At 41.4% G+C, this 12,621-nt stretch overlaps 1 protein-coding gene across 1 annotated transcript in view; it reads left to right on the plus strand.

Moving 5' to 3' along the window:
- Positions 1–12,621, plus strand: part of ppm1lb (protein phosphatase, Mg2+/Mn2+ dependent, 1Lb) — a 40,321-nt gene that overhangs the window by 24,358 nt on the left and 3,342 nt on the right. The window contains exons 2-3 of the mRNA XM_086125564.1: positions 1,826–2,036; positions 11,520–11,681. Of these exons, the coding sequence (XP_085981690.1) occupies positions 1,826–2,036; positions 11,520–11,681 (373 nt within the window). The remainder of the gene's footprint in view (positions 1–1,825; positions 2,037–11,519; positions 11,682–12,621) is intronic.

Here is a 12,621-nt window from a genome sequence, read left to right on the forward strand (position 1 = left end):
CACCTAAAAACACTCAATGAAGACGCCCATGGTCTGATCACTTTGTTACTCGTAGTGTATGTGCTTCATCTTTGTCTTCTCTTCGCTCATGAATTGAATTTTATTGGTGTACGCTGGGACTTGTGTGACATTTTTGAAAAAGCCTATGTGAGAATGGCAAAAAACACACACACACACAGACTTTATACCACCATGTGATCATGAGACACAACCCAGAGCTGCAATTTTAGCTTCAGTATTCATGACTAATTGTTTTTCTTTGTCTGATTGCTCTACTACTGTACTTATAGTCTCAGACTGTAAAGGCTTGCAAGAAATATCTCACCACCAATACTAATCTAAACCATGTGTCTAAATATTAATTTTTCTGCTTTTTATTATGTGATCACATCCACGCCCTTCTTTCTTTTTTGCTGTATTTTTAATTCAGTCAAGAATCTCGCCACTGGACCAGGCCCTAAGGCTCACTTTGAGTATCTGCTTTGGCCAAGGCTGTACATTTAGAATGTACAGTGACGTGTTATTTAGCCCTAGCTTGAGGAACTTTGTGACCAGTGCTTTATTCAAGTTGACAGGTCCGTCAATTAAAATGCTCAGTAATTGGCTCTGTATGACCCACCGAGACAATGGACTTCCGGTTTTATTTATGACCCCCGGACTCCGTTTATTTGCCATGGTAACGCAGGATGAAGGCACTTCACTAGTCTTTGAGGGGGAATAACACACGTGGGTTTTTGAGGTATGGAACGCTACCGCGGAGGCAGACAGGAAGGGAGGCTGAGAATTCAAATGGAGATACACTCAAAGGGGAGAGGCAAGCATCAGCAGTGTTTGGACGTGAGTGCAGAAAAGATGGGCAGAGGGAGAGAGCCGGTGAAGATAAGCTGCAGCAACTCTGACTTGAGATGCATCCAGTGTACATAGATGAGTGAAGAAGAAAAAACTAGAATTATCAGAATCCTCTGAAGCAATTTCCCTGTGCGTAATGAGATATAAATGGAGCAAGGGAAGCAGGTTTTGGTTGGAATGAAGGCGTAAGACACGGGCTCAGCATTTTGATCATGTCACGTGTGGGGGTTCATTGTATCTCTGTAATACGACCTCGAATCATTCGAGAAGTTGAGATGCTGCTATGTGCCTTATTACAGACTCTACTCACATTTTAAGAATAAATGAAATATGATCTTCTGTGTGACTCATGTCTGCAGTGTATTATCTGATACGTGTTCTCAGACCTACCTGAACCTCATGACCTTGGTTGGGCAGATTTGTTATCCCGATTCTGCGCCAAGTCAGCGGAAGAGAAAGACAGCAGTTTTTCCACTTAAAACCAGACGAAATGTGTCCAAAGGATTTATCTGCTCTGACTGCAGAATGTATTGAGATAAACCCGTCAGCTCAGTCAGTGTCTCTGTTTACTCATGCATTTTGATTTCGCTTTTTTAATCTTTAATTATTGGGTTTATTTGTTGTAGACAATAACTAAATTACGTAAGTCATCGTACTGTGGGACCTCCAAAATCCAATGGAGTAAACGTGACCATGACTGCAACTTAATTTCTACGAAGGAAAGGCGCTAGCTGCTCAGCATAACATGCAAATTAAATGAAATATCCATTACACACAAAAATTAAAAGACAATTTAGCATGATAACATGATAGCCAATTCCCACGGCAACATCCGCAGTGATTCACAGTCATGAGCAATGGCACCTCTTAATGCAACATGGAGATTCTATTTCGCAGCAAGAATATAGTCTTGTAGAAGTCTTACCATTTATTTGCACGGACCCAATTTTTTTTTCTCTCCACTGTCTGTTATCAGGCTGCTGCTGACTACGCAAAGGCTCACCTACCAGAGGCGCTCCGCCAGCAGCTGCTGACCTATGAACGTGAGCGAGAGCGGGATAGGGAAAAGGATAAAGAGAAGGATGAGAAAAAGGATGGCATGTCCTACCCATCTATCCTGGAGCAGCAGATCCTGACGTTAGACCGCGAAATGCTGGAAAAGCTCTCCGCCACATACAATGAAGCAGGTGTGTGTGTGTGTGTGTGTGTGTGTGTGTGTGTGTGTGTGTGTGTGTGTGTGTGTGTGTGTGTGTGTGTGTGTGTGTGTGTGTGTGTGTGTGCGCGCGCGCACGCATAACACACTGCTACTTGAACACGCAACACACACAATTAATTGGTCATAATTCCAAAAAGTATTTTTAGCATAAACACAACACTGCTCATCACCATTACAAACAGTAAAGCATGGTAATGGCAGTATCGTGCTTTGGGGCTCTTTTTCTTTCGCTGAAAGTTAGGCCTTTGACAAATTGGGGGGAATTACGAACAGTTCAAAATAACAGAGAGGCAGAATAAACTATTATAATCTCCAAGAAAGTGTCTTTATTGAATGTAACGCACAACATGACACTTTTTACTTTGGGCACCACACCCTGCGATGTAAACGTCGCCAGTCTTGGTTTTATTTGTTTTGTGTTTTTTGTTATTGTAAAGTGTCCTTGGGTGTCTTGAAAGGCGCTTATAAATAAAATCTATTATTATATTATTATTATTTATTTCTTTATTAATAGGACAAAAAAATTGCCATTACAACTGGGGTATGTAGACTTTTTCTATCAATGCATTTGAACAAATTAGCTTATTGGCTAATTTCCTGTTCAATTCAGCACCTATTGTATTGGCTGTCATTAGGTTGTATCGCTACAATACCATGACAAATAGCAATATAATATACATTGATGTTATTTTGTCCTATTCCAAGGTTATATTACAAGTTTGGATGATTACCGGGTGTGTTCCCGTTGATATCCAAACCATTGTGTGGCTACAAAACAGGTCGGAATTAACCGGAGCACTGGGCTAGTCCGTGGCGATGTCTTCAAGCCTCCTCTGTAGTGCACGGTCTTCCTCTTGCAAGCTTCTATTGTCGAACAGTGACTGTCAGCAGCCCCTGGGCCTTGCTTATTCAGCTGTTTAAATACAAGCCAGTCTTCACAAGGCTTGTCGTAATTATCTATGGAGGGATCCAAGGGAGGAGTGAGGAAGAGTAGTGGGCGAGAGGTAAGAGAAGGGTCAGAGGAAGGGACGTGTGGAAGTTTTAGTTGGTGAAGGCTGCGCACTAAGGAATGTGTTGCAAAGGGGCGGGGTTAAGGGGGACAAGAAATGTTGAGGAGATGTTCATTTGGTGAGGAGGCACATAAACAGATAATAAGAAAAGGAATTACCACGTAATGTGTGTATGTAGGGATAAGAATAATGGCAGCGGACGATTGGAGGATCAAAGCATACAGGATGATGGAGGTAGATATTCATGAATGTGTCTGACAACCTTGTTTTGGTGTGACTGCAAAATCGAATACTTTTACAATCAGTGCTGTCTCTTTTATTATCTCTGCCAAGGGCAAAAGACGAGGGTATGCGGGTTATGCTCTTCACTCTGTTTTCTCTATATGACGTTGATGTACAAATACTTAACAGCTAAGCCAAGAAGTCTCCAAAGAAATTGCACTTGGTCCAAATTGTGCAAAAAGTTTTTGTTGGTGTCTAAAGTCTGTAAAGACTTTAGCTGGTCTTCTTGCATTCTTTTGTTGGTCCCAAAAAAATATCATAATACCCTTCTGCCGAAAGACACTCAAGCTGATCCAAAAAGTCTGTCAAAACTATTAGGTCAAGTTGAGCCAAATAGTCTCGAAAGAAACTTCACTTGATCCAAGATACTTTCAGTTGCACTCAAAAGTGAGAAAGACTTCAATTGATCAAAACAAAAAAATAAAATAAAAAAATCCTCTGGAAAGATTCCAATAGGGAAAGTCTCCGAAGACTACTCCGTTGATCCAAAGTCTTTAAAAAAAATTCTGCAGTTTGTCCATAAAATCTATAACGTCTCTTCGGTTGGTCTAAAAACTCCCCACAAACTTACCAACACGAGGCGCTGAGACTCTCAATGTGTTAGGAATATGAAGACTTATGGCCTTCCCTGAATGGTCAATAAAGTTCATTATGATGAAGGTTATTTTTATTTGCTTTGATGTCTCATTGATGGGAACACTATGCCACATCATGGAGTATAATGCACATATGGTCTCTCTGCTGCGCAGCAATTTTCAGTATTGACTGCTCCGCTGTTATTTGTTCTTCTCCCGCCGCGCCATTGTCTGTAGACTTGTAAAATCCGATCTTGTATTTATCGCCGCAGGGGAGTGTATTTGTTGCCTTTTAAATGAATGATTCTCGTCTCTAAGACAGGCCTTGTTTTCCAAGGAACATCTAATGAGATCCAATGCAAGCGCCGCACCAAAATCTCTAAAAATTTGGTGACATTAACTTTAATGGGAGGTGCAAATAATGAAATATTTGACACATGTATTTGCTTCCAAACCAGTGAAACTTTGACACTGACAGATACACAATTCAGAGTTTCTGGGTATCATTACTCTTTTTTTATTTGCCATTCATTCTGTACTGGTGTTGTGGAAAAACACCCCCCCAAAATGTTTGTTCATTTCGATTTTTGAGGCACATTTATGAGAAAATGATGTTTGTGCCCCAGTTTGGTCAACTTACTGGCATTTGACATTTCAGGTTCCACTGTACAAGATTTTTTATGGATTCTTACGCCTGTTTACGTAAACTGTACAGTCGTTGGAGAATTGCAGTTTACTTTATTACACAATACTTACTGACCTTTGTCTTATCTTCCTCTCCAGAAATATTCCAATATATGACAACAGTCATACTAAAACTAATAAAAAACTCAACTAAAACTCAGCATTTTCAAGCAAATGTCAAAAGGAAATGAAAAATACGAATGATGAAGAATCCAAAAGTATTATAAGCCTGGTGTCAACTTTACAGGACCTATTTTCACTTTACAGGGACTTTAACGTTTCAGGCATGAATCTTCACTCTCAGCAAGACAGGACCCCAAAAAAAAAGATGACACTGAGAGAACTAATTCACTTAAACAAGGGTGAAGGGGTAAGGTTTAAAATTGGATTACAGGTCCGAACAATGTATTGCGTGAATAATAACGACATGTGACTCCCATGTCAGCAGTTTATCCTCCAGCTCATTGAATCCAGCGGCGCTCTCGGGAGAGAGAGAGCTCATATGACACACCGGTCGTAACAAGGAGAGAATTAAACTCTCTATAGGTGACAGCCCCCTTGCAGAAGGCTCCAGTATGGCAGCGACAATACCTTTTGTTTCGCTCGCCCGTCGCCAACCTCTTTTATGCTCGTCGTTCTCTTCTTCTGTACTCGAGCCAGCATCCGCTTACCAATCTCTGCTGCTCCCGCAAGAAAAGCCATCTCCTGATCCCTCTGTCTTTTTGTGTTTTGATGCTTTGTGACCTTTTAACTGCACAATGGGCTTCTGTCCAGAGCTATTATTTTGCCCAGAAGGTGGGACATATTGTCTGTGGGTCAACTAGGAGAAAGCGACTGCTTGTTCGGGGGACCAATTTATGACAGTCTCAGCGTCTTGGGGGGTGGGGGTGCAACTGCTGATCAGGTAATTGTTGCTCATTCTTCCAATTGTGGCTGATTTACAGCTCTCTCCTTTATTGCAATCAGGGCCTGAATGAAGCAAGTGAGAGACGTATGCTCCCAGTTGAACTCCCAGTCCCCGACATATCCGATTCATCCTCCCGCTCTCCATCCTCTCGTGGCTTATCATCAAACACACCAAGCGAAGATAAGACTGATGTCGCTTTAATGGAATGCCCATAAGCATCAGGCGGAAGCAGTCACCTTGGTGCAGTGTGGCTATGCGTCTACTCCTACCTAACCTTGATTTGACAGTGTGAACTCTTGTCACATAACACAGGTTTTGGCACACTACATAAGTTGTCCAGTGATGCATGAATGCTGTAATGAAAAGTTAAAGGTGAAAGCAGCAATATTGAGAGCAGGTGGTGACTTGCAGTAAGTCTTTTCCGTCAACTTGTTTTTTGTCTTAGGGAGTGAACGTCTTTCACACACAGGGCAGCGAAGAGGCGGGCTTTTAACAAACGTATTAGCAATAAGTCATGAAAGGATGCCGATCTAATTTCCCGCCTATTCTCCATTCATTCATTCATTCATTTTCCGAACCGCTTTATCCCCACAAGGGTCGCGGGGGTTGCCGGAGCCTATCTCAGCTATCTTCGGGGGACACCCTGAACCAGTTGCCAGCCAATCGCAGGGCACACAGAAACTAACAACCATTCGCGCCCACACTCACACCGAGGGACAATTTTGAGTGTTCAATCAGCCTGCCATGCATGTTTTTGGAATGTTGGAGGAAACCGGAGTACCCGGAGAAAACCCACGCAAGCACGGGGAGAACATGCAAACCGGTACCTCTGCACTGTGAAGTCGACGTGCTAACCACTTGACTACCGGGCCGCCCCATTCATAAATTCACATTTCTTGAGCTTAACATCATGTAGATTGGCATTCTTGTGTTCAGACCCATCTTTGTGTAAGTTTTCTTACCTTGCCAACAGTTTTCACTGTCAACACTCGAGTCTTCATCAAAGCTGTTCCCGCTTCCTGGCATAAATGGCTTTCATGTTATCACAAAACCAAAGCTGGTGCGCCGATGTTTACAGAGTGGCGCGAGCATTGTGAAATGGCAATGAGGCAAAAAAAAAAAAAAGACTTGCTTTGAAAAATACTTCGTACCTTCTCGGGAACCCGCATTTACACAAAACAACATCGGGTACGATATGTTTGCTTTTATTTATGGTCGTTTCCCTGTTGCTCGCGCGAACTGTTTCAGGACAAAACCACCGTTGAGGCCGTCTTGAGTTTTTGATGAGCTGTGGAAATGATGATATTATACATTCATTTGTAAATATTAAATACATTGGAATGAGGGTACACTTTGTTCACAACCCCTAGGATGTTGTGAGGATTTTTTTGTGTGTAATTTCGCAAGTACTCGTGTATAATCCTGCCATTGATTTTGAATGATTCATAAGAAATGACGGTATTTGTGTTTGTTTTGGGAACGTACCGCCGTTATTCTATTTGTGTTTCTTGTGCGATTTTTGTAACTTAGAATTTATAGGAGGTTGCCCTTAGTAAATAGGAACTGGTCCCAATGTTGAAAGGAAGCATCTTGAGTAAGTGGCAATTTTTTTGTAGGGGAGGAGCAAAGTTTAGCCTGGGTTGTTCGTGGAAGGTAGGCGAGTCTTCTTCACACATGCAAGTACACGCGCAATCAAAATCAAATGTACTTAATTTTGGGTTGCACATGATTCAACTGTATTAAACTAACCTCTTATCATCTGTTTATTTTTGAGGAAAACATGGGGAACATTTCATCGGTTCACCACATTTTCAACATGTGCAACAGTTACGAATTGAGAAAATCTTAAAGATCTTTTTTTGTCAGTGCAGGTCAGTCTTGGCACTATGACACACATTTGGTTTGAGGGTGGAAACTCACCATTGTTGGTGGAGATATAGCTATGTATGCGTGGTGTTGGTCATTGTGAGTAGGCCACAAACTTTTAACCGCAATTAGAATACACTTTCCGATTTTTTATTTTTTTGCTGGTTAATGTTGCTGATGTCATAAAGCAACATGACCACAAATAGTCTCACTGCTTGCTGCTAACTGTGTACTCTTAGAGCATGAGTAGCCTGAACTTTGTGGGTCGACTAATGGGCAGGCGGTGTGGGCGGCGTAAAATCGGACAGCGGCATGGCATACTGTCTAGCACACTCAATAATAAACATGGAGTATGAATTTGGATGGAGACCTTAATCTTCTTTTGTCTGGTATAAATTCATAATTAGCATCCACATCGTGTATGCTGTTTTAAATGAATAGGGAGTGGCAAACATGTTGGTTGGCATGCAGCTTGCCTAATTGGGGAAGTGTGTGCTAGCGAGCCACCTCTGTCCATTATCTCTATTGCTATGAGATCCAGAGAAGGATAATTAACCGGACAGCGAGGCACAGTGAAGGGGAAGCTAGATGTGGGATTAAGGATGCATGCAATTATTTTCCACTGCTGTTGGAAAAAAAAAGGTTGCAGCCAAGTCCATCAGTATTTATTGCACTCCTTGCTGTATTTCTCTATTTCCATTTAAGACTTCACACCTATTGCCACAAAAAGGGAAAACTAAAATAGTGTTTTGCTGTTGAGAAGTAATCGCCCGTCTCCACCTTACATCTCATCTCTCCTTTCAAATGAGATTTATGTCATTCCGTCTAACCCCGAAGCACCTCCGACATAAATTGCACGTCACTCAACATCATTCCAACATGTGGAACTTACAGCAGAAGTCTCAAGGTCAGCAAGCAGCACATTGCTTGCGCTTTACTTGTAGAGATGTGGAGAAATGCTTGGTCGACTAAAATTAACAATCAATTGCTTGGGAGATTATCTCTCGGGATGTTCAGAGCTCCTGTTCCCATGCCCGTGTTGTGATGCTGCTTAGAGAATTTGGGCCATGGTCGAGCTCTGCGTGGAGGTAATGTTTCTGCTTAGGCAGCAAAAGAGCGGTGCAACGGTCCATTTCGTATCGACCAACTGCCATAACGCTTGTCAATGACGTCTGCGCGGGTTTCCTTTAAGTACTCTGGTTTCCTCCGTGTTTCCCAAAATATATATGGCCGCTAAACTGATTTAAATTGTCTGCATTGAACAATTTGACCTGTTTGTTTCTTATCAGAGACTACATCTATATACATAAACCGTACTACCCAAGTAAATGAAGTTGAATCCAATTCTAGTACTTGAGTTAAATTATGTTAAATATTAAAATGACATTGAGCCGACTCAAATACATTAAAAAAGACCAATAGAGTTTGTTGTTGTTGTTTATTGAACATAAAACATATACAGTAATAATTTGACAGAAAATAAGGTAGATAAAATAGTAAAAAGAAAGAAATCAGTCTTCATTCAACACAGTTATTATGTTCAAGGGAGTAGGAAGAAGTAAAAAACTTATCTAGTCCTACCCCGTTATGTGTTTATATCTAATAAATCATTTTTATATCAATCAGAAAAGAAAAAAAGGAAGAAGAAAGAAGTCTCCATTAAGGCTCATACTTTACCCTTAACCGTGATATTTTTACAACTTTTGGTTTGTATCGGGATTATATACATCCACACCCTGGCACTCTTGTGTCAATTTTCTCTTGTATTCATAATGGATATTTCAATACCTTTCTCTATTTATCAACTTAGTTCTGATTTATCATTATATTTAATGTTTAGAATTTATCATTTTAACTCTGATTGATGTAGGTTGTTTGTACTATTTTTTTGAATTTGTTTTTGAACTCAGCAAGCGATTTACTCATTTTCAGGTCCGTTTCGAGATTATTCCACAGATTAACACCTTTGATAGATACACTTCTTTGCTTGATGTTTGTTCTTGTTTTGAGTTTTTTGAATAAGTTGGTACCTCTTAAATCATAGCTGCTTTCTCGAATTTCGAAAAACTTCTGAATGTTTTGGCAGAGCAGGTTATTGTGTGCTTTGTACATTAATTGGGCGATTTTAAAGTCAACCAGGTCAGAGTTGCTTAATGCTTTAAGAAAACCATTTCATTACATGGAAACCTTTTCATGATTTTTTTAAAATCTAAATTCATTGAAAGAGATATTTTTGTTCAGTTTATCCCTGTTTAGTCCAACTGAATCCTGAGTTTGACCCCCGGGCAATTACACTTTTACTGCCCATTTTCACATTTAACTCAGCCCTCATACAGGGCGTTATAGTATAGGCAGGAGCTTGATGCCCAGTAACTCTCCGAAACATAACTCTTCCTCCCGCCATATTAGTCTCTTGTGTGTGAGCAGATGGTCAAAGAGGCAGTTTTGTGCACAACTTTGGATCGCACACAAAAGGCCTCCACAGTCCACAATGGGTCAGTCGGACTGAAGAGCCAAATAGAGGGGCGAGGCTTCCCCGCTTTTATTTTTAAAGGTTACAGTAAGAGTTGGAGGTGTTTTGTATGGCCGTACACCAGCTGGTTGATTTCATCGGCCCATAATAGCTCTTTGACAGAAAAATCAGCCGATGGTCTTTTCTTTTTTTTCACGCATTAACACATTATAGCAAAAGACAAGTGTAATTATATTCAAGCATCCATTATCACCCTAGAACCAAATGCTTAACAGAATTGCAGTGCTGTTGGATACACAGATGAACTTTAACAAATAACCTCATCGGTGTTTGCTTCTGACAATCAACACTCAAATGTTTGGCCAAGTGAGCGTGGGTTGTGTTTGACATTTTTGCCCTAGCTAGTGCTCCGAAAGGGATTACCATCTGTTGTCTGGACTTGTCTTTGAACAAGTTAAGAGCCTGTTAATTCAGTTAGCTATTGTTAAATTTGAAATTTAAATTCTTTGGTAATAAGGGCCTACACAGCAACAACTACGAGGTCCCCATTGTTTCTATAGAAATTATTATTATTAGTATTATTATAGGTAATATTCATATTTTTAAGCATTTTAACGGGAACGAAAACCCAGCAAACTTTGCGCACACATCGGGCCTGGTGAAAATTGTGATATTTTAAAGTTACCATAAACAAGTACAGCGGCCCGGTGGTCCATTGGTTAGCGCGTCGACCTCACAGTGGGTTCAATCCCTGCTCCGACCTCCCTGTGTGGAGTTTGCATGTTCTTCCCGGGCCTGCGTGGGTTTTCCCTGGGTCCTCCAGTTTCATCCCACATTCCAGAAACATACATGGCAGGCTGATTGGACAGTCTAAATTGTCCCGAGGTGTGAGTGTGAGCGCAAATGGTTGTTCGTCTCTGTGTGCCCTGCGATTGGCTGGCAACCGATTCAGGGTGTCCCCCGCCTACTGGACGATGACGGCTGGGATAGGCTCCAGCACCCCCCGCGACCCTTGTGAGGATTAAGCGAATCGGAAAATGAATGAATGAATAAACAAGTACAAAAAAGGGTGTGTAACACCCCTGACAGAGATTTAAAGGAGGCCTATCCCAGTACATTTGACCCTGGGCTACAAAAATACTTGTTGGTGTTTTTTTGTTGGGTGTGCTGTAAGATTTTTCAAAGGTAAAATACTGTATGTGCCTGGGCTCACTGGCCGAAGCAACCCTGTTGCTCCGACACTTGTCGTCATGGTAATGCAAAGTCATATTGACGTTGGCATGCCCCACAGTAGAGTGGCGCGGGGTCATTTGCATGAGATAGGATGGCTCCCTGAGAACCGTAAAGAGAGGGTAAAAAGTGTGCTGTTATTCTTGTTTTGACTCACGCGTGTCACAGAAACGTTACTCAGACACGTGGAAAAAATGCTGAATGCGCCTGCTTTGATAATTTGTAAGTAATGCATGATTCCCAAATTACCAAATTCAAGCTTAAGCATGAAGCGTGGATCTATGACTTCGCATTGTTAATCTTGGGCAGAGGTCTTCTCTCTGCTGAGTGCCGCTCTAGTTCATTTAATTCTAGCTCGATAGACTCCGTTTTAGAGTCAATTATTTCCACATCAACCACACTCCTTCTTCTGTTCCTCCTCCCTCAGGCACCACATGTCTGGTGGCCCTGCTGTCCGATAAGGAGCTGACGGTAGCCAACGTCGGCGACTCGCGCGGAGTCCTGTGCGATAAAGACGGCAAGGCCATCCCGCTATCGCACGACCACAAGCCATACCAGCTAAAAGAGCGCAAGAGGATCAAGAAAGCTGGTGAGAGTCGACACAGACTGACTGTGGGCTGCATACAAATGAATTTCTTACGGTACTTTGGGAAACCTAACGTAAACAGTCATGACCGCTGCCCCGACTATTCCCTGTTTCGTCTCGGCTGAACTAAGTGTGCTGGTTCACAAACACAGCCAGCATTTCAGGTGCATTTGGAGCCATAATTCTGCCTCCTACTTTTGCTGCATGCACTCTGGAGTGCTGGCGTGATGGTGGCAGGGGGCCAGAAGAGTGAGCATGGGGGCCCACACTGCATAATAGTCCATCATCTCCATCTAATGGTCCATTTCGGGACTGGAGGAAAAAACGAAATAAAACACTGCTTAAAAACAAATGTTCCCCCCCTTTGCTCCTCTTAGAGTGACATGAAGGGTAACAAATGAGAGAGACACACTTCACTGGAAGGGCTCGATCTGATGATTAGAACTGACAACTGTTCCCAAATTCCACATAAGAAAAAGGTGGACTGGTTATTCTTGGAACTGTTGTGCCGAGAATGCCAAATGAGGCAATGCACTCCCTCTCACCTGTGCAAGTTATGCTAATTCTTTTATTAGCTGACTCTGACTTGCAAAATTGGAGATACATCACGCAACAGCAAGTAAAAGATATATAAAAATAATTGTAAACGCAAAACATGTTTTTTATCCATGACCTTATTGACAAAATAATGATAAATACACAATACCGGTACTTCACACAGTTACACTGTCTGAAACCAAAAGATATGATGATAGTCATAATAAAATATGACTCAAATTACCAATATTTATATCATATCACAATTATATTTATTGAACACTAGTGTTTATTTGGGGATTTTTCTAAACAGATCAAATAAATGTTGAAATGAAATTTAGGAGTGTACAATAAGCTCAATTTAAATACCGGTACATGAAATGAAGATTCTTAATATTCAAATTGA

The sequence above is a fragment of the Hippocampus guttulatus genome, chromosome 12 (assembly GCF_054856545.1).
Source record: "Hippocampus guttulatus isolate MCC_2025c chromosome 12, RoL_Hgut_1.0, whole genome shotgun sequence".
NCBI lineage: Eukaryota > Metazoa > Chordata > Actinopteri > Syngnathiformes > Syngnathidae > Hippocampus > Hippocampus guttulatus.